General features: G+C 44.2%; 1 protein-coding gene across 1 annotated transcript; it reads right to left on the bottom strand.

Moving 5' to 3' along the window:
- Positions 1-15,826: 15,826 nt before the first annotated feature.
- DUSP1 (dual specificity phosphatase 1) lies at positions 15,827-19,094 on the bottom strand. Its single transcript, XM_007062353.4, has 4 exons — positions 18,221-19,094; positions 17,894-18,042; positions 17,450-17,669; positions 15,827-16,896 (listed from the first exon to the last, which is right to left on the bottom strand). The coding sequence occupies exons 1-4, from the start codon at positions 18,729-18,731 to the stop codon at positions 16,526-16,528; spliced, it is 1,251 nt and encodes a 416-aa protein (XP_007062415.3). The 5' UTR covers positions 18,732-19,094; the 3' UTR covers positions 15,827-16,525.
- Positions 19,095-22,987: the final 3,893 nt, after the last annotated feature.

Below are 22,987 nucleotides of genomic sequence, written 5' to 3'. Positions count from 1 at the left end.
TTCATGCTTTGTGTGTATAAAAAGATCTTCTACACTTTCCACAATATGTTATACCAATAAATTAAAAACCAGCAGGATCTATTAAAGGGAAAAAGGCAAAATACCACATTTATTGTGAATACAGAAAGAATCATAGTAAGCAGTTAGTTACAGCTATAACATTCCATTCAATCTCATCTTTATTCACACATTCATTCATACACACATACACACACACAGGTTCTGCAAGGTTGTTATCATAGTAAGCAGTTAGTTATAGCTATAACATTCCATTCAAGCTCATATTTATTCACACATTCACACACACATTTACACACACACACACACACACAGGTTCTGCAAGGTTGTTATCATAGTTACCAGCCTTAGAGTTGCTCATGCCAAGCCACTGGCCAGGTGGCCTGGACATGAGGAGGGAGCAGGGCCTTGTCAGATGCTCATCTGATGCTCCTGGAAGTTGGTTTGCAGAATCAGACCCCAAAGTTCTCACTTTTTAGAGTCTATTTTTATAGGAATTTCTTCCTATGCCAGTCTATGGGAATTGCTTCATCATGCTGTTGCTGAATCAATCAGCAGATAGCACATTCCTGACGGCTCCAAGATGTTATCTTGTTCTTTGGTTCTCCCATTCTTGAGGCTGTTGGGTGGATTCCAGTCTGCCCTCCGGGGGTCCTCTGGTTATTTCCATTTGACGCCTTCTTCAGCCGATGGACACTGGATTCTTAGGCTGGCACCTCCCTGATCATTCAGTTATTATCCACACCAAGCATCCATCCACATACATCCTCTATCTCTATTTTAATCACAATTGTTAATACAACAAAAGGGCGGGGAGTCTCTGGGTGCTGTTTCTGTTGTTAAAGTATTGCTTTGAGTCTCTCTCTCTGTGAATTGCTTTGAGAACAGACTCTGTCTTAGAATGTACTAAGACAATTAGCAGCTTGCAAGTTTCACACACAGAGGGAGAGAAACAGTACCAAAAACCAAGAGACCTCTTAATTAGTAATACCCTGGAATTTAAACTATGGGGAATCAAACTCATTTGTGAGTTTAATACAGAACTTCTTTAATATGATCCAACAAGTATGCATCCGACGAAGTGAGCTATAGCTCACGAAAGCTTATGCTCAAATAAATTGGTTATTTAGTGCCACAAGGTGCCACAAGTACTCCTTTTCTTTTTTCAAGGAGACACTGGCCCTCGATGGCCATTTAACCTTCCATGCTGCCAGGGCAGGGCTGTGCCTGGATTGGGGGAACATATCACAAGAAGCTCCAGTTCAGCTGGATGCAAAAGACAAAGGAAACCTGCTGCCGAGGAAACACATCTTTGATCACTCATCCATCCCCATAAAACGGACCATTTTACAAAGGCAGTCCTCTGCAAATCTGCGTGTAGCTTTGATCTTGAGCAGCAAAGTGACCTTACTGAATTTTCTGAGATATAAAAATACTTGGCTGTTGACAAGGGCCTCTTCCATGCCATTCAGAAGTGCAGCACTCCCTCATTAAAGGGCCACTGTGCTAAACTGAACAGTGAACTGTATGGGTTTATGTGCCCTGGGGCTGGGAGGTGAGATTCCCAGCATGGGGACAAACTTGAACTAACTCAGCTTGGCCACTAAAAATAGCAGCATGGATGTTGTGGCATGGGTGGTTGCTCGGGCCCTAGCTGCACAAGGCCATCCAAACACCTAGGTCCGAGCTTGGCTGTGGACACGTACCCTAAGGCTATGTCTACACAGCCAGCAGCAGTGAGCCTCCAAGCCCAGGTCGGCAGACTTGGGCTTGTGGAGCTTGTACTAGTGCTCTAAAAATAGCTGTGTAGACAGTGCTTCGAAATTGCAGCTTGGGCTGGAGTGCAGGCTCTTAAGCCCACTCCCCTCCCAAGGCTTCAGAGCCCAAATTCCAGCCTGAGCCACAACTTCAAAGTGCTGTCTACACAGCTATTTTGAGAGTGCTAGGGCCAGCCCCGCTAACTCAAGTCTGGTAACCTGGGCTGGAGGCTCGCTGCCGCAGGCTGTGTAGACATACCCATAGTGGTCCATGCACAGGCCTAAGAACAAAAAGCTCTGAGTTTTAATCCCACTAGGACTCCCTCTGTGGCCTTGGATAAATCATAATCTCTCTGGGTCTCACTTTCCCTATGTGCAAAATGGGGACAATAATACTTCCCTTTCCCACAAGGGATTGTGAGGAAAGGCTGAATTCTGCACAGTGTGAAATATTAATATTACTAATAAAGATAATTAACTCTGGAGATGAAGCTGCTAGGGAATGTTTCCAGCCCTTGCAAGAGCTTATCTGACGGGCTCCAGCTGCAGCACTGATTTATAGACAACCTTATGGATGAAATTTTCAGAAGGACTCCGCATTGGTCCAATGGTTGCCACCAATTTCAATAGGAGCAGAGTTAGGCCAGTGGTACTTTCGAAAATTCCACCCGAAAAATGTATTGCATATTCAATTGGAAAAGAACTAGTAGGTCTGTATTCTGCCAGTGCAGCATGCTCTGTTTGTTACCAGCTCACTATATCATAATAATACTTTATCCTGCATTGCCTTTCATCCAAGAGTCTCAAAGTAATTTTATAAACATTAATTAATTAAACCTCATAATACCCCTGTTGTTATCTGGTCAGTGTCATCCCCATTTTACAGAGACGTAATCTGAAACACAAAGTCAGACTGAGACACAAAGGGAAACAAAATCAAATAGAGCCATAAAGAGACCCGAGAGTCCTACCCGCCAGTCTGTCCACTAGCCCACACGTCACTCTCCTGGAATACAAATAATAATGATGATAATGATACTCTATTTCTCTATCTCTTGAAGTCCTTAAATCAAGTTAAATGCCTTTCTAAAAAATATGCTTTAGTTCGAGCAGAAGTATGGTTTGTGTTATGCAGGAGGTCAGACCAGATGATTGTTCAGAATGGTCTCTTCAGGCCTTAAAAATCTATGAATCTATATGTGTCAAGGTTCCTCCCCAACTCTGAACGCTAGGGTACAGATGTGGGGACCTGCATGAAAACCTCCTAAGCTTATCTTTACCAGCTTAGGTCAAAACTTCCCCAAGGTACAAAATATTCCACCCTTTGTCCTTGGATTGGCCGCTACCACCACCAAACAAATACTGGTTACTGGGGAAGAGCTGTTTGGAAACGTCTTTCCCCCCAAATACTTCCCAAAACCTTGCACCCCACTTCCTGGACAAGGTTTGGTAAAAAGCCTCACCAATTTGCCTAGGTGACTACAGACCCAGACCCTTGGATCTTAAGAACAATGAACAATCCTTCAGTTTTCTTACAAGACTTTTAATAGAAATAGGAGTAAATAGAAGTAAAGAAATCCCCTCTGTAAAATCAGGATGGTAGATACCTTACAGGGTAATTAGATTCAAAACATAGAGAATCCCTCTAGGCAAAACCTTAAGTTACAAAAAAGATACACAGACAGAAATAGTTATTCTATTCAGCACAATTCTTTTCTCAGCCATTTAAAGAAATCACAATCTAACGCATACCTAGCTAGATTACTTACTAAAAGTTCTAAGACTCCATTCCTGTTCTATCCCCGACAAAAGCAGCATATAGACAGACCGAGACCCTTTGTTTCTCTCCCTCCCCCCAGCTTTTGAAAGTATCTTGTCTCCTCATTGGTCATTTTGGTCAGGTGCCAGCGAGGTTACCTTTAGCTTCTTAACCCTTTACAGGTGAGAGGAGTTTTCCTCTGGCCAGGCGGGATTTTAAAGGGGTTTACCCTTCCCTTTATATTTATGACAATATGTGACATGTTTGGACACAGAGACCCTCTTGGGACTGTCACCTGATGTGCTGAGACTACCTCTGAGCCCGTTTCCCCTGCCAGCTTGGGATTTCAGAACCCTGTCTTGTTGAGCTGGACACACTAGCCTGCTGCGACACAGACCCCGGGTCTGAACCACGGCCCCAAAGCTGCAGACTTAACTGAAAACAGCTCAGCAAGTACTCCTGTCTCCAACACCCAGACACCCAGTTTCCAATGATATCCAAACACCAAATAAATCAGTTTTACCCTGTATAAAGCTTATACAGAGTAAACGCATAAATTGTCCACCCTCTATAACACTGATAGAGAGATATGCACAGCTGTTTGCCCCCCTGGTATTAATCACTTACTCTGGATTAATTAATAGACAAAAGTGATTTTATTAAGCATAAAAAGTAGGGTTTAAGTTGTTCCATGTACTAACAGACAGAACAAGGTAAGTTACGAAGCAAAATAAAACAAAACACACAAATCTAAGCCTAATACATTAAGAAACTGAATAAAGGTAAATCTCACCCTCAGAGATGTTCCAATAAGCTTCTTTCACAGATTAGACTCCTTCCTAGTCTGGGCCCAATCCTTTCCCCAGTACAATCCTTGTTAGTTCCAGCTCAGGTGGTAAGTAGGGGATTTCTCATGACTGGTAGCCCCCTTTGTTCTGTTCCACCCCCTTTTATATCTTTGGCACAAGGCGGAATCTTTTGTTTCTCTGGATCCCTACCCCTCCTTCTAAATGGAAAAGCACCCGGTTTAAGATGGATTCCAGTTCAGGTGACGTGATCACATGTCACTGTAAGACCTTCTTCTTCATTACCCAGTAGCTGGAAGACAGGTACACAGGCAGGCTTGCAGGTAGACAAACCCATTCACAGGTCATTGATTCTGAAGCACCCTTAATGGCTTCCACTTAACATGTTTACATCAGTAATACAAGTTTATATCTTATTCTCCTAACTCCAGACATAGAAATAATACATGCAAACAAATAGGATGAACGTGCTCAGTAGATCATAAGCTATGTAACGATACCTTACAAGAGACCTTTTGCATGAAGCATATTCCAGTTACATCACACTCATAAACATATTTCCATAAAACATATGGAGTGCAACGTCACACTATATGTATCTTCATATCTGCTGGCATTAGTAACATGGCACAGTGAGTAGGAAATGCCAGCCCAAGACTGGCATACTTAATCTACTGGTCCGTGTCTACTAATTGGACAGCTCAAGATCCTTCTGTCAGTGTTATTACTCACTCCTTTCTTGTGAGGGTTGGTAGGAGGGAGGTATGTTGTCGTCTACCTCCTCGAGTCAGCTCTTTATAGACAGTATTAAAACAGTCCTGATCAGAAGTCAAAAAGTAGAAAATTTTCTTCCAGCTTCAAAACACTAAACTTTCCTCCAAAAGAACATATCAAAAGCAAAGTTGCCATTAATCTTGTGCCCAGACAAATCCTTTGGAAATACCAAATATTTCCACTTTGGAGTCATGATTTTTAGAAAAAGCCTTCCCAGGTTGGGTGTGGTGGTCTTTACACATGCAGCAGATCTCAGCTTTGAGGCATCTGAAACATCAGGGTTTAGTTCTGCAGGTATTGAGATCCTGCTTGTCACTTCAGACAAGAAATAGCTCATGTAATGGGGTGAGGGACGTTATCCCCTACAAATGACCATAAAATTAGAAATGAGAATGGTGATCTCCTGTTTGCTTTAAAGAAACAATTTATTCATCTGATTGTCTGATTTTCTGTAAAGTCTGTGTGGCTGTCTGCCCACTTGTGCTGAGAGGATGTTAAAAACTATAGTCACATTTTCAAATATAGGCATATTGTTTGCTCTGGCAAAACTCAGATAAATGCAAGTTTCAGGTGTATAGTAGGTGCACATGCAACTTTCTGACCTGCAGTATAGATGTCTACGTTTGATTGCTTGGCCCTTGGTGTACAATGGACTAGTACTCATCTGGGAGCCAAAGGAGAACTATCTTCTCCTATGTGAATGTACAGCACCTAACACAATGGAGCCCCAATCTCAGCCAGGGCTTCTAGATGCTGCTGTAACACAAATAATAACAGTTGTTGCTTCATTCTTCTTAGGAATTTCCCCAAATCCAGGGAGAAGGAAGGTGTTTTGCTGCTTTTCAGAGCCACTTGATTTGGGGTGAGAGGTGGTTCCAGAGTGGGTAATGGCAGCTGGTAACCTAGCAGCCCTGCATTTACTTCCATCATTGTTTTTCCCTTTTAAAATGTTTAAGAATTTAAAACTCCCCTGCTTTCTATTTCAAGCAAAGGCACAGCCCTCCAGTGCCCTCAGTAAACCCCCATCTGTAAAATGAAACCTTGTCTTCTTTAATTCCTGATGAGTGAGTTTAAAATTGGCAATGACCATTCAATGGAGGCAGAGCACACTCCCCCTTCCAAGTCATTAATGTCTCCTGACACCCTTTAACACTCCCCTCCTGTTTAGTTGCCTTTCCTCCACCTTTTTCCTAGTGCTTTCTCTCTTTAGTTGACTTGAAACCAAAAATCATGCATTTCACAATAAAAATGTCCACATCTTTCAGGAAGATCAGTTTGCACCAGGAATAGAGTGAACCATCCTTGGGATCCAGCCCAAGCCTATTAAAAATAGCTCAGTGTGTAGCCCTCGGTGCCATTAATCCACTCTGCCGTCTGTGTGGATGGACAGATGGGTACCCCAATGAGCAGGCATGCCACAAACACAATGCCATAAATGACCATAGTGCTCTCCTTTGCACCAATTAGCTGCTGGTACACAGAGGGCTACATGCTGGTTAGCATCCTTCTTCTCTGATCCCCTCCTCCCTCCCATAGTCTGCTCCCCTTCCCCCACCTCCAACCAGCTCACATTGCATTTCACATTCCGAGAGCATAAGGAATGCATTAGCGCGGAATAAAAGTACAAGGAGCCCAAATGTAGGGCCCTGACGTCAACCATCATTGGAGTTTGGAAGAGAATCAGTAAACAGTGTAATGAAAGGAGGTTATAAAAAGACCATCTGGCTTTGGCTTCCATGGACAAGTCTCAAAAAAAAAAAAAAAAAGAAGAAGAAGAAAGAAAAGGTGCTGAAAGTTGGGGTTAGCTCTGCAATGAGGTGGCCACTGGCATCTGGAGGCAGTGATCAATGTGAAGGGAATGACAACAAAAAAATAGAGGCTGAAAGGGTGTTTCTGCCTTTGAAATTGCTTCTGTCCTTGCAGTCCATTCCTGATCAGTAGAAGGGGGTGGGAATTATTTTGTAATGTGCTACAGCTACACGGTTGGATAGCTGGGTTCTTGAGAGGGTCCAGGGGGAGGCACGTGTGATGGGTTGGATCACAGAAGCCCCTTTGGGACTGCCACCTGATGTGCCTAGACTACCTCTGAGCCCGTTTTCCCTGCCAGCTTGGGACTTCAGTACCTTGTCTTGTTTGAGCCAGACACGCTTGCCTGCTGCAAACACAGAACCAAGTCTGAACCACGTCCCCCACAAGCTGCAGGCTTAACTGAAAACAGTTTAAGAAGTGCTCCTGTCTCCAGCACTCAGATACCCAGTTCCCAATGGGGTCCAAACCCCAAATAAATCCATTTACTAAATAAATCCCAGACTATGGGAGGGAGGAGGGGATCAGAGAAGAAGGATGCGAACTCATAAATTGTTCACTGATAGAGAGATATGCACAGCTGTTTGCCCCCCAGGTATTAATACTTACTCTGGGTTAATTAATAAGTAAAAAAATGATTTTATTAAATACAAAAAGTAGGATTTAAGTGGTTCCAAGTAATAACAGACAGAACAAAGTAAATTACCAAACAAAATAAAATAAAACGCGCAAGTCTAAGCCTAATACAGTAGGAAACTGAATGCAGGTAAATCTCACCCTCAGAGATGTTCCAATAAGCTTCTTTGACAGACTAGCCTCCTTCTAGTCTGGGTTCAGCAATCACTCACACCCCTGTAGTTACTGGCCTTTGTTCCAGTTTCTTTCAGGCATCCTTTGGGGTGGAGACGCTATCTCTTGAGCCAGATGAAGACAAAATGGAGGGGTTTCCCAGGGGCTTATATAGCCTCCCTCTTGTGGGTAGAAACCCCTCTCTCCCCCTGTATAGAATTACAGCTACAAGATGGAGTCATATGGGCAAGTCACATGTCCAGGCATGACTCAGTTCTTTACAGGCCAACGCCATGTTAGCCCGAACATTCCCAGGAAAGCTCAGAAGTGGATTGGCGTCTATCAAGGTCCATTGTTGGCCAGGTACTCCCAATGACTTGAATAACCCTTTCACACTATGTTGACCAAATCTGCCTTAGGTGCTTTCTACAGCAAACACATTAAATACAAGCATAGAGCCAATGCTCATAACTTCAGATATAAAAATGATACGTGCATACGGATAGGATGAATACGTTTAGTAGAACATAACATTTGCAAAGATATGTTACATGGCATATGTAGCATAAAACATATTCCAGTTATGTCATATTTACATTCATAAGCATATTTCTATAAAGTATTATGGGGTACAACATCACAGAGTGCAAAAACTCCTAGGTCTCAAGGAGAATTATGTTCATGTAATGTGAATTCTGAGCAGTTTACAGCAGCAAATATGGTTTCAACTTGTCCATGTTGTAGTATTTTACCAGATATAACCATGCTGTACCTACCCTGCTATAAAACTGGGCTTGTACCAATGCATCCTTGGAAGACCTGACCTGTTCTCCCATAGTGCCTCAACTGCTAGTAATGCTTTTGGATATCCTTCAATATGTCCCCTTCCCTGGGATGCAAGGTACTTTGGGATGTCTCCTCACACAGAGACTTGGGAGCTGAAAATTGACAAAGCCAGTTACACAGACCCCACTGCTAAAGAAGTGGGGTTAGGACCTGCTTACATCAACTCCATTGTACTATATCCTTGGTCCCTAGAAACTTTTAAGCATGTTGTGACAAGGTGAGAAGACAACTGAACTGTATTTGAATCCCCTGACTTGGTTATAGTTAGTTTTTAAATGTAGCTTACATTTTTAGGAGCAGGCAACACAGCTATGACAAGGATCACCCTAATGTAGCGGGTCTCAAACTGTGGGTTGGGACCCCAAAGTCAGTGAGGTTGCAAGGGCTGGCTTAGACTTGTTGGCACCCAGGGCCAAAGCCAAAGCCCGAGTCCCACCACCTGGGATCAAAGCCAAAGTCTGAGGGCTTCTGCCCTGGGTGATGGGGCTCAGATTATAGGCCCTCTGGCTGGGACTGAAGCCCTTGGGGTTCAACTTTGAGCCCCCCCTTCCCCCGCCCGGGGCAACGGGTCTCGGGTGGGCTCAGGCTTTGGTCCCCACTCCTGGGGTCGTGTGGTAATTTTTGTTGTGTGAAGGGGGTCGGGATGCAATGAAGTTTGAGAACCCCTGCCCTAATGTGTAATCATCATCCTGTGGGGAAAGTACCCTTCTCTATGGCCTTCTGCTAGGCCCTGTCTGATAGGGTATTGGAAATAAGTTGACTGATGAAAGTGCTACTCACACAGCCCAGACTGGTTTGCCAAACAGGGGCCTAGTTAAGCCAGGATCCATAGTAGGTGACAGAGGCCCAGGCATAACAGTCAGGTGGAGCATCAGGTGACAGCTCAGCATATCTGCTAGTGGCTGGCCACCTACTGGGGTGGGCTATGCTCAGCTGTCTTGGTTGGGAGTAAGATCAAGGATTCAGGAATGGAAAGAATACAAGAGCCCATCCAAGAGGTCTAGGAGGAAGAGTAGCTCCCTAATGGATCCCTGAGGTCAGGATCCCTTTTATAAGCCTATTGGATTCCTGAAGATCCCTCCTGTATCACTATATAATGCTCTCCATTTCCCTAATGGATCACCAAGGATCCTTTCTACAGCTCTGTAAGATCCTTGAAAATCCTCTCCATGCCCCCCACTGGATCCTTGAGGGTCTCCTCATTCTTATACTGATATACATCCTACACTCTTGAGACTCTGGATCCCAGAAACTAGGGGATGTTGTAGCTGAGGAGCACTGGACAGGATTCCCATAGGACTGCCTTGGCTGGGGGTGTCACCACTGAGTGGCACAAGCTATTCATCGCCAATTCCTCCGGACAAGTGACATCAACAGGAGCTGTAATGTACCTATGGGCTGTCACTGGCTACACCTCCCACTCACTCTTTTGCATCTTAGCAGTGTCAAGATAGGGGAAGCCCAGCACTACTCATTTCAGTGTCTACCAGGAAGTGCATGCAAATCTAAGGGCTTGAGAGATCCATTCAGGAAAACCCCGTCAGAAAAGAGCCAGCTCAGCAGTCCTCAGAGGGACCTAAGATTAACCTCAGCCTCTCATACCTAGAGCAGAGAGAGACTGGGTAAGCATCTATGGTTCTCCTTAGGCTCACTCAAAATGGGGCACAGAGGTGGAGGAAGTATTCCTGGGTGAACAAGGGGCTCATTAACCTCCCTTGAATACTTACACCTCTGTCCCCTAAATTTGCCAGCTGGATAGCCCTGGAAATGGAAATCCTCTCTTGATCTACAGAACAGGTTCTTTGGAAGTGGCAGGGCAGGTTTTCCCCATGCTATAAAATGAAATAAAGTAGAAACTCCTTCATTGCTTTGTTTCCAGTTAGTGGTTTTAGAATGACAAAGTCATTCTTGACCGTGTAAAGCACTAAAGCTATCCGTTCAGAGTGTGCCTGTAGGACCTGGCCCTAGAACTACCTTCTGTATAATCAAGGGTTAGTAACTCTCATGCATTTAGCCTAAAAAGAAAAGTATCCTTTACCCTCTCTTGTCCCACCCATAGTGGGACTCCAGACAGGGTAACTCTGCTGTTCATATATAAAATTATCTGAAAACTCACCCCTTAATTTAAAGTAACAAAGGCCTGAAGCAGAGCTGTACTCACAAGCATAGAGCCAAGTCCTCAGCAGATGTAAATTGGCATCTATTGAAGTCATACTGTCAATTTACACCAGCTGAGCATCTGGCCTATGAAATTCAAGCTTGAGCTCCTCCCTGAGCTGCCTGATCTCTAGTTGTTTCTGTTTTCAGGACTGTGTGTCCCTCCCTCTTGTTTCACAAAGTCTCTCGGCCTTTTATATTCCTGACTTGAACTAGAGAGAACCACCTGGCCTGGCTACCTGTGTCCTGAAGCCTAACCTTGCCTCTTGCCCCGCCCCACTCTCCACAGTCACTGACCCTTCTATACTGTAATAACTACCACGGCAATGGAGGGAGGGCTGGTTACAAAGGTTGCTGCCCAACACAGTTTGGTCTTGTATTGTAGATGGGAGTGAACTGAATTTTAACCATACTCCTAGCCTTAATACAGCTACAGATTTCAGCACAGTTTGGGAACACGCAAAACTGAGTTTAGTCCCATCTATGCTGTAAACCCAAACTGTGTTTTATCCATGACAACTGTGCTTTAACCAAGTCATCCATCAGGGTAGTTGTCATAGTGCAGATGGGACTGAAAGGAACTGTGTTTAAATGTCAGTTTTTAACACAGTAGGACGCAGCCCAGCCGAGAACATGGTTCTTATAGAGTAGTGCTTCATTCACAATAACCAGTCAAACTATGCTAGAAAGTGGTTTATTTGGAACTGTGTCTAAACTCAGTTTGAAAATGATTTTCAAACCACTGGAGATAAAACCTGCCTCTTTCCTACCTGTGGTATGGAAGCCAGACAGAAGAAAAAACAGGCGCTAACTAGTTGAGCTGGATGCCTCATGTGTGATCATAATCATGTAATGTCCCTTTCCAACAAGTACCTGATGGCCTAATGTAACCTGGTCTCTGCTGGGCTAATACCAAGAACTACTTATGTTGTACCTTTCCAACAAGTACCTGATGGCCTAATGTAACCTGGTCTCTGCTGGGCTAATACCAAGAACTACTTATGTTGTACAAAAAGAAAAAGAGGACTTGTGGCACCTTAGAGACTAACAAATTTATTTGAGCATAAGCTTTCGTGAGCTACAGTTCACTTCATCGGATGAAGTTGCATCTGATGAAGTGAGCTGTAGCTCACGAAAGCTTATGCTCAAATAAATTTGTTAGTCTCTAAGGTGCCACAAGTACTCCTTTTCTTTTTGCAAATACAGACTAACACAGCTGCTACTCTGAAACCTGTCATTATGTTGTACAGTCACTGAACTAATTCACATAGCTCCCTTTAAAAGTGCTGGTTATAGAAGGAAGACAGAAGCTTTGGACATGGGCATTACCGCAGCTGCATCTGATCTGGCGCGGTGTGTATGTTGTTATATGTTCATTATGTGTGCTGTGTATGTTGGTTGTGTGTTTTGTGTTTGTAAGGTGCTATGTGCTTGTGTTATATGTTGCCTTTTGGGTGTGTGCATTTTGTGATTGAATGGCTGCCTGCTTTTTTCTGTGCTGTGCTTTTTCAGGTCCTTAAATATGTTCACATCTATCTGACAGGGTCCCCCTCAGAAGTAGACAAAATGGCCAGTGTTCAGCATGTATGTGCGTTTGTGGTTCTGCTTGGCAACCAACAAAGCCTGGAACCGGCTGCTGTAAACGCTAAACATGCCTTTTTATCACTTCAGGACAAATTGATTTGTCAGCAACAGGAAGTGATGTTACTGCCTTTCTCACAAAAGGGAAACTCCTAGTAGTCTGTTTCCATGGGGACATAGGCAACTGTGTAATGACAAACTTATATAATCTTAAAGTTATACACACCATTTTTGTGCCTCACTCGCTAGGGGATTAAAGGCCTGATACAAAATATAGGGTCTTATCCTGAGCGGCCCGGAAACACCTCTCAGTATGCAATCCATAGATTGTGATTGTGAGAATCAGTGGAGGGTGGGTCTCAAAGCTATGAGCCATGCTAAATAGTGTGTCATGGTATACTGAGCAAATGATAATGCACAGCAGGCAGAACATATATAGTGGAGCAGAAGGGCAAAATCATCCCCTGAGCATTTAGAGCTGGCAAAATGAAGTTTAGTTAGGCTGAATTACCCTGACTTCCTCTCCTGCAAATAAAACACTGAGCATAATTAATTACACTCTCTACAGTTGCAACTTATCTTTCTCTGCCCTCATAACTGGCTGTTTGCTCCAGCCCCCTCCTGTCCTCTCCCACCCCCCTTTCATAGTCTCTTCACTCACCTGCATTCGACACCAACCCCTGGTAACTTCCTCACCTACCTCTTTGCAATGCTCTGTCCCCTTCACCCTTATCCCTTCCCTTGTCTTTCTGTGTAGCTAATCCTCTCCATCTAAACCTCACCATCTGCTCCCAAATTTGTGGCACTAATATGATGTTTGTCATTGTCACAGTGATCTCTCTGCTTGTATGTTATATCCCCAGGTCTTCAGCTATTTGGACTTCCCCTTCTTTGGGGCAGAGCCTGTCTTCCACTCTGTGTTTGTACAGCACCTAGCACAATGGGGACCCAATCTTGGTTGGTCCCTAGGCACTACTGTAATAACTGTGATTAAGATTATGAACATACATTGCAACCCTTTAGAACTAGAAATGTATTTTTTGCCTAGCAGAGAAAGTTTTAACCAGGTTGAATTGGCTTGTTTTTCAGAAACGTGATTTGTGCTGAAGCAGCTCTTTTTGTGCCCCTCTGTCAGGTGCCTGTTTAGGTTGTAAAAACAACCAGCTGCCAGTTAATGAGTTTTATTGTTCTCAGAAACATATAAACAAACCTCCACGGCTGATGGGGAGCGGAATTCTGTTTGAACTGTGATTAATGGGCAGGATCTCTTTTTTGTTTTTGTCAGTTGCACCACAGCCAAGGTTGTATTTTTCCACTGAATAAGCTTTGCTTTGAAGATGAACGCTTGTTCCGCTGATCACTGCAGGTGTAACGAGGCTCACGTATTCAGAAATAGCCTTACTCATTTTTCAGGGAATGTGGTGGTGGGTGTAATTCCATGGAACAATAAAACCTTCCAAGTTCATTTCCATGGAACAAGGAAAGGGGGTGGGTAGCATTCCGGGATTTGGGGAGTGGGAGAGGCTCTGTGGGAGGATAATTCAATTCCAGTAGGAGGCTCATGTATGCAATCAATTGTGGGCAGGAGGGGGAAAAGGTTCTCGCTTCAGTTGTCAGTGAATAGGGATGTTTGTTTACTTCCCTATTGCTGTTCCATTTGTTTTTGTCCCTTGGGGTCAGGTTGTGGCTCACTGATTGCTAACATATACTCCTAAAGGCAGAGCAGCGTCTGTGGAATATTTCATCTGGGAGAATTTCAGACCTAGTTGTGCAATCATCTTAACTTTTAAGGGTACCTCCTCCCAAGAGAACAGAACTGGATTTTACATAGAATGGATTTACATTAACACTTCAGTTATCTCACAGGGCTTTACAAAGCAATGAAGTATGTGGTGTCTGGCTCAGCACTGGTTGTGTGGGCAAACAGCAGCTATTATATACTCAGTAAGAGCTCACGCATAACCTTGGACTTGAGAGTCTACTTTAATTATAAGTGCCTTAGTTTCAAGTAAAGAGACAGGGTCAAATTCTACTTTTATCTGCATCTGTGCAAACCCATCTTCGATGAGGCTGCATAATATCCAGAAGGAGAATTAGATCCACTGGATTTTAAAGATACAGTGCCTGATCATGTCCAGTTGGTGCAAGAAGCCAGCCACAGTTGCAACTCTGGAACTCTTCTGAGCACAAGGCTAGCATTGTTAGTGCGATTAATTATTCTAAATATAGAGGGAAGCAGGTGGGGAAATACCCATACCCACCCTCTACCTGCAGCATTACCTTGGCTCAGAGGGAAGTACATGGGTGGCACAGCAACTGCAATCCTGAGCATACAATCTCTCCCATAACTCCCAGTGGGATAGCCTGATGCTATACCACCCACAGGGCTGTGCACAACTAATCTCATACTGCTGCATTTATCAGGGGGGTAGCCGTGTTAGTCTGTATCCACAAAAACTACAAGGAGTCTGGTGGCACCTTAAAGACTAACAGATTCATTTGAGCATAAGCTTTCGTGGGTAAAAACCCCACTTCTTCAGCTGCATCTGTTAGTCTTGAAGGTGCCACTGGACTCCTTGTTGATACTGTTTCATTGTATGTTATAGGTTCTTGTAGGTCTTACCTTCAAGGTGGCATGACTATTCATTGGCTAAATTTCCTGTCTCTGTTACAGCACATAATGAAATAGCTTCTCCTCTGTTACATCAATATAAATGCAGAGTAACTCCCCTGGAGTCAATAGAGACATGCTTGTGCAAATCTGCAGGAAGAGAGCAAAATTTGAACTAGTGTGTGAGAAATAAAATATGTGCTCTCTACACAGTTTAAACTATCTCCTGTTGTAGATATGCCCAGATTTGTGTACTATGCATGGCACAAAAGGGCAGGCACTTCATTTGGGGTAACAGAAATATTCTGGGCTGGAAAGAGAAACATTCAGGGCTACAAAGAAAGTCACTAGACTCCTTAACGGAAGCTGTACAAATATGGGCCAATTGTTAGTGGTGGGCCAGATTTTAGACTTAACCTTTAATGTGTTAAGTGTAAATAAGTAATAAGGAAGGTCCTCAAAGAAGGGATCTATTTTGTTTCACAGTAGGGTGACTGCTAGTCATCTACCAGTTTCTCAGCTGATGTAAATTGGCATAGCCCTGATATCAATGCAGCTAACACCACTTCACACTGCTGAGAAGGTGGCCTGGAGTGTTTATAATATGATTTATTAAAGCAGGGGATAGAGTGTTGCTATTGTACCACTGTTTGAACCACAAGTTTATTGATCATTTACATACTCATGTCAAGTTTAGCTCAGATGCAGAATCTAGTTTTCAGTGAGGTCCCTACCCTTCACAAACCCATTTTTCCAGGTGGGTTGACTGAGACACCAGGGGGTTGAGTGATTTGCTTGTGATCACAAAGTTAAGCAGAAGGACTTGAACTCAAGACTTTTCTCCTGTGCAGCCTTAGCTGGGAGACAGCCTAGGTGAGGTTTAGGCAGACATCCTGAAAACATAAGACTTTATACATCCAGATTTCAATAGAAATGTCATAATTTATTCTGTTTGTATAAAAAGTCATAATCATGTAACAAAACCATGTCTTCTTTCATAAGAAGAAATATATTATTTCACATCATAAATAAATCAGCAAACATACAACCCTGCACAACTAAAAAAAAAAGCACTCAACTGGTGCTTTCACGTCAGTGCTTAGGAAATGTGAACAGTTTAAGATGTATTTACAGGATTACAGTACCCAAAAAATACTGAGGTATTTGGTTTCTCTAGAAATGAAACTTCAGACCTGTGAAGGCAAGAACAATGCACCTACATAAAAATAAATAAATAACAGGACTTTCATATAAAAGGGGACAGTGTCACTGTTGCTTAGAATGTCCAGAAATGGTAATACCGGTAGGTATGCAACTTAACAAGGACTAATCTTTTAGAACTGACAAAGGAGAAATAACTCAGGAGAAGAAAGAAATGTTCTGTGTTCTTTGTCTCCTTTGTAGACATCCAGATATTGGTCAAAAAATATGCCAACAAACTCAGGAACGAACTAGCTCTCTGGAGTCAAATCAGCCCCTCTGTGCTTGTGACAATGTGCTTGTTCTGGGATGAATGGAACCCCATGTGAACTAAAATGATTGAAGACACTGTCCCCAGGGTTATTGCACTTTTTAGACAAGAGTCAAGTTTTTGTGTTCTGAATAAATTTTCATCTACCCTTCAGCAGCTCGGAGAAGTGGTGATGGGACTCTGTAGATAGCTTAAAGCACTGGATGAAGGGTGTACAGGGATAGAGACGGGGAAGTTAAAGACAGTGGTGGTTGATGTTCCTCTGTCCAATACAGACATGGCAGGGCTTCCAGCCTCTGCTGAGCAGTTAGGGGCTAGGACTTGAGACTCAAACTGAAGTAGCTGCCCCATGAAGCTGAAATTTGGAGAGATGATGCTTCTCCTCTGCTTCACAAACTCAAAGGCCTCGTCTAGTTTGACTCGGTTGGTCCTCATGAGATAAGCAAGGCAGATAGTCGCTGAGCGGGAGATGCCAGCCTGGCAGTGCACAAATACCCTTCCGCCATCATTTTTAACAGAATCTGAAATAATCAATTAAATGACATGGTTAACACATGGGTCAGGTTGCTGCAATGCTACAGAAACACAAGCTGGTATTTCACATTTTTTTTAATTTGTTCTTTCCATAACACTCTAGCTGTGCATGGCACTTCACAGACAAAGGAGACTCTTGTCCTGAGGGAAACCTATACTAAACTCTAATTCCAAGGATACAAATAGTTTCCTTCAGCCACTGATACTTGTTTGAAACAGTCATCTCTATTTAAAAAATAAAAACCTATTGGTGGAATACCAGACTAAGTTTACTAACTGCTTTCTGTTATGGGAGTCAATATTTCAGACAGCTTTATAAAGTTAAGGATCTTCTCAGCATTTAGCAATACAGCCTCGTAGGAAGTACAGACCCTAATAAAATAGCTATACATTTATTTCATGTTACTTTAATCACTGAGGAAACAGTTTCCCATGTATTTTAAAATTAAACTGGGCTAGAGTTTTCCACTGAGATTTCTGCCTCAAGGATAATGCAAACTGATTCTTTGGAAGCACAGGCTGCAGAGAGCACTTATTTACCTATGAAGTCAATGGCTTCGTTAAACCAGGAGCTGATGTCAGCCTTGTGGTTGTCCTCCACTGGGATGCTTTTGTACTGGTAATGCCCCTCAAAATGGTTGGGGCAGTTTGCCGAGACGTTGATTAAGGCTGTGATTCCCAAAGCATCCAGCATGTCCTTTCTAGAGGCATGATAGGCACTGCCCAAGTAGAGAAATGGTAGGATTTCCACTGGCCCACCCTAAAAGAGAAGAGGCAAAGGAAGAGGATCAGTTAATTGCACTCTGTGATTTAAAATAGCCCCCCTCTTCTTTTGTTACATGCAGGCAAGCAGATGTTTGCTCTCTTTACCCAGTTTTAGTATTAAATGTATCTGCATCTGGGCATCACCTCTGGAGATACTCAGCCTCCAGGGCTATCGTCAATTCAAATGATCCCTTATTTCGTTGCCTGTTTCCTACTGACCTGGTCATAGAGTGGGGTGCCACAGGAGCTGCAGCCAGAATCCGCACTGCTGGGCATGCTGCTGGCACTCAGAGGCAGGGTCAGGCCGGTGGGCGCAGCTGGCTTGGTACACAGCTCAGCGCAGGCAGAAGAGAAGGCTTCATACCCTCCTGGAATGGCAAGGGGAAAAAGAAAAAAAAAAGAGCGAAAGGTCTTATTAGCATGGGTGAGGCATAAATTCTCCGCGCCCCCCTGAAAACACACAGGCCACATTGTGCCAGCCAGAATCTCCCTCTTCCCAGGCTCACCACTGATGCCACCCGTGCCCTGAGCCCTCCCGGGACTCACCCTTGAGGAAGCAGATGCGGGTGTCCCTGGCCTCCCTGCAGAGGGTGTTCACGGCCAGCATGATGGTGCTGTCCCGCTTGGGCAGCTCCAGGTCCGAGCTGCGCTCGTCCAGCAGCACCACGGCTTGGTATCCCCCGCTGAGCAGGCGGCCCCGCAGCTCCTCGTTGGGGAGGATGTGCTCCAGCCCCATGGCCCCCTTGGCCCGCCGCTTGACGATGGTGCTGAAGCGAACGTTGGAGGAGCCCAGGATGTGCGCGGAGTTGAAGGAGAAGAAGGAGCGGCAGTCCAGCACCAGGCACTGGGCAGCTCGGTCCTGCAGGAGCCCCCGCAGCGTCTCGCAATCCAGGGCGCACACTTGCATGTTGACCATAGCTCGGAGCACGGGGTGAGAGGAGCGGGGGGGAGGAGAGCTCGGAACGGCTGGTCGGGCCCCCAAATGCAGGACTCCGGCGGGGAGAGAGCCGGGGGGTAGGTTGTTGGTCTCTGGCAAGGTCAAAGTGCTCGTTCGCATGGGAGAAGGCGAGTCCCCTTTGTCTGTGCCTGGGGGCTGTTTCCTCTCCCGGCTCCTTTGTTTCTTCTCAGGGGTTCCTTGGTTTCTGCTATTAGAGTTTCTTAAAAAAAATAAATCAGCCGGCGCTTCTTGTAAAATCCTTGTTTTAACTCCAGCCACCCCCTCTGTATCGCAAAGGCAGAGTCTGGGTCCGAGAGGGTAGCGCCCCTGGCTTGATTTGAGGTTGCTGTTTGCTGCGGGAGCCTCACTTCACTAGCAGCTCTTTGCACCCCCTTCTCGGGTTTACCACTTTCCTTGCTCGCTGCAACCTTGCGCGTGGCCTTATATAGTCAGCTTGCCGCCGGCCCCGCCTCCTTTTTCTTGTGAATGAGACTGGATCACATGACTGCTTCAGGAAGACGTCACTTGCAGGGGTGTTGAGCAGACACTCCCTGCCCAGCAGTACTCGCGTCATCGGCACTCTTGCAGTCGCTTGAATGCAAAACACACACACACATACAAACCTTCCAGCCTGATCAGGCAGGAAATCAACTGATGCAACCCTACGCTCCCCAGCGCTGCGGGCAGAAACGACCGGGCCTCCCGGCATTATGAAAAGGCACACAATGTACACCGCAAAGCTGAAGAACATGTACGCTCTCCCTTCATAGTACGTACTGTGCCACAGTCTCTTATCTGTTTGGCATGTAAGAATTCCCACACACTCACCCCATGCCTAGTGCGATGACATGACTAGGATTTAGAGCTCTCTTACTGCCCTCTGCTGGGTGGAATTAGAGTGCTCCCACCCAGTGTCATAGACCCCACACTGCTAAGAAGCTAAGTGAGGTTCTTTTCAAGCACAAGTGGCAGTGGTTCCTCTTGTCTTCAAAACAATATTAGTTCGTGTCCATGTTCCTTTATAGATTAGGAATGGGACTGAAGGCACAGACTCTTCATATTATTTCTCTTTACACTTACACACACACCCCTATTGACAGTTACTGTTTCACATTACCTCATAGGTCTGGTATGTGAAAGGGGTACTGAGAAAAGCATCACAGGGTGGACAGAATAGGCATAGACATCTTTTAAATGTATATTTGAGATACCTAAAAGACTTGTGTGTGTGTATATATAGGGGAATATTCCCTAGTTTGTTTTGTATGGAAGAAAAAGCAATATAAACTCTAGGCCTGGGACTGCATTCTTTGCGTACTCAAAATTCCCACTGAAATCAGGGGTACCAAATAACTGGCAGTAGAGCTGTTCAGTCTCTGATTTTTTCCCCTTCACAAATGTAGCAAGGCTTCCCAAAAGTTATTTCTCCCTGTGGGTGATCAGCTTCCATCAACCCACTGGGGTATTTCTTACTCAGGGCTTCCAATCACAGTTACTTTCACTTCCCCTTCCTGGGTGCCGGGCTTCTAAAGCAGTCTCTCAGCCTGCTTTTTCCCTTGCTCTGTGTTTTCTCTGTCCCTCCCGATGCGGGAGGGGGCTTCCCATGTCTCTCTACCTTCCCTTTTCCCTATTTCCCACTTGTTGTGACTCCTGCTTCTCTCCCAGTCTTGCCCCCGTACAACTGCTTTTCTCTTCTCGGCCTTCTTCCTTCCCTCACCACGCAGCAGTACTCTCTTACCATTCCTCTTCTCCAGCTGCTCCTTTCAACACAAACTTTTCACTGTTCTCATTTCCTCAAACTGCTTTGGACTCCCAGTCACACTTTCTAACTCCCAGACTGCCACATTTTTCTGGGACTTTCCAGAACTTTCTCCCCGGGCTCCTGACAAACTATTACTGGCCAACTGCCTCAGAATGTTCCAGAAGTTTCTCAGTAAGTCCCTGACAGTCCATAAACAACAAAGTGCCCCGCAACCTTCTAGACCCTCTCCAGTTCCCTGCTGATCTGTATCTGATCAAGTGCCCCAGAGCCATCCAGAATCTTCTCCTCAGATAGCTGGTGATATACTGACTAATCGCCAGTCTGAAACTGATTAACTGATTGTGCAATTGCATCCATTCTGCCAAACCGTGACTCCTCTGCCAAAGCTGCAGACTCAAAGAAAATCTGTTTTTCCCCCCTTAAAAATAAACACAGGGCTGCACTTTTTCATTTCTATTTATTTATTATTGCTATTATAATAACACCATAACTTAGAGACAGATTGTGAGTGAAGGATTCGTATGTTCCAGTGCTTGATGTTCTAGTCCCCCATCAGCTACTCACTTACTAGAACCGTGGAGGCAGTTTACAACACATCGTTTCCAGTGAATCATTAATGCCCATGCAGCATGATCAGTGAAATATTCTGCTCACACTAGAGTGGCCAGTTAGAATAGGTCACATAGTCTGTTGGATGTGCTGCATAAGATGCTGCCATTAGCAAGGTTATTATTTATAACCCTTAGCCTTTACAATGCTCCAATCAAACTTTTACTGACCAGGCCTCCACAAATCTCTTTTAGGGGAATAATAATAGTGATAATTATTAATAATTAATTGAGTAATAGCCTTTTCATACAAAAAAAAAGCAGTCAAGAAAGGACAGGCAAAGAGCTGAGGCCCTTATTTAGAATTTATTGTCTTGGCAGAACTCCTACTTACTGCATATACAAGTATATACACAGGAATCATGTCGGCTAGGAGGAGGGTGGAATGCAGCAGTAGTTTAATGTGGCACACTGCAATAGTTTAGTATGTAGGTGAAACTAGACAAGCACTACACTCTTGAATAAACTCACACAGGAAAATTATAAAAGACAAAAACACCACATCACCTGTGGGTGAACACTTTTCACAAAGTATCTGACCTATCAGTCCTCATCCTCAAAGGAAACCTGCACAACACTTTCAAAAGTCGAGCCTGGGAGCTTAATTTCATTACTCTGCTAGACACTAAAAATCATGGACTGAACAGAGACAGTGGATTTATGGCTTGTTACAACAATCTGTAACCCACTAACCCCCTCTTTTTGTCCTATATCTGCAGAGGTGTTAATGGGTCACTCTACCTAGAATGCTCCCTTACAGTATGTGCTACCTACTTATATGCTAAATAATCTGTTTCACCTTGCATTTTGCTGTGACGCTGGGAATATCTTTTCGAGACCTGAAGAAGAGCTCTGTGTGGCTCGAAATCTTGTCTCTCTCACCAACAGAAGTTGGTCCAATAAAAGATATTACCTCACCCACCTTGTCTCTGCAAGAATCCCATATCCAGATGAAAATACAGCAGGAAAAGAGAATGTAATTCTGAGATGGAATTTGACTAGAATATTGGTCTCTTAATACCCCTATGGTTGCAAAAAGCACCAAGGGAATTGTTAGGCCTGATCTACACTACAGAGTTAGGTCGACGGAAGGCAGTTTACGTGGACCTAATTACATAAGTGTCCACACTAAAATTTTGCTTCCACCAACGTAACCGCCCCGCTACACTGACTTAATAACTCCACCTCATGAGAGGCGTAGAATCAATGTTCATATAGTTAGGTCAGTGCACTGTCAGTGTAGACACAGCGTTGCTTACATCAGCTGTTACTGGCTTTCAGAAGCCATCCCACAATGCTCCACACTGATAGTACAATTAGTATAAGTGCTCCTGGTGAGGATGCACACCAACGAAACAAGGAGTAAAGTGTAGACACATACGAGCAATGTAATTACTGTGGTAGCTGTATGCCAAGATAAGTTAGTTCCACTTAGTTTTGTACTGTAGACATGCCTTTAATAACCATGAACCAAGAGATCAGAACCTCAGTTTAATGTTTCATCTGAAGGACAGCACTGTCAGCAGCACAGTGCCTCCTAGCGCCGGGCTAGGGCACTGGGCCAGCATTGACCCAAAGGGACAAGGGCCATCTCGCAACACTATTTCCTCCAGAATTCTGGATTCTTCCTTGGAGATCTCCCATTCAAGAACTGATCTGGGCCAGTCCTGTGAGTTTGGACAAGATCACGACCCAAGGTAGCATGGCTGCACTATAACTTAGCTGTACCAATATTATCCTTCCAGGTATCAGCCTGGGGGCACGTTTTCTTTTCACTGATTTAACCCAATTTAACAACTTGTGGTTTGGCTGCTTTAAAATTACTTGAGCATAAAAGTAAAATAAAAATGGATTTTTTTCCATCTTGGAAGCCTTTACTTTTCCTGCGCTTACATGAAGAATCATATTTTTAGTCTTTGAACAATAGTTAGAATGCACCTCAATAGCAACTAGCCTTTTCCATAACATTGTTATTAATCAGCACCAGAATATTAAATATTGGGCCA

This window comes from Chelonia mydas, chromosome 8, assembly GCF_015237465.2.
Source record: "Chelonia mydas isolate rCheMyd1 chromosome 8, rCheMyd1.pri.v2, whole genome shotgun sequence".
NCBI lineage: Eukaryota > Metazoa > Chordata > Testudines > Cheloniidae > Chelonia > Chelonia mydas.
This window is presented reverse-complemented; position numbering and strand designations above follow the sequence as displayed.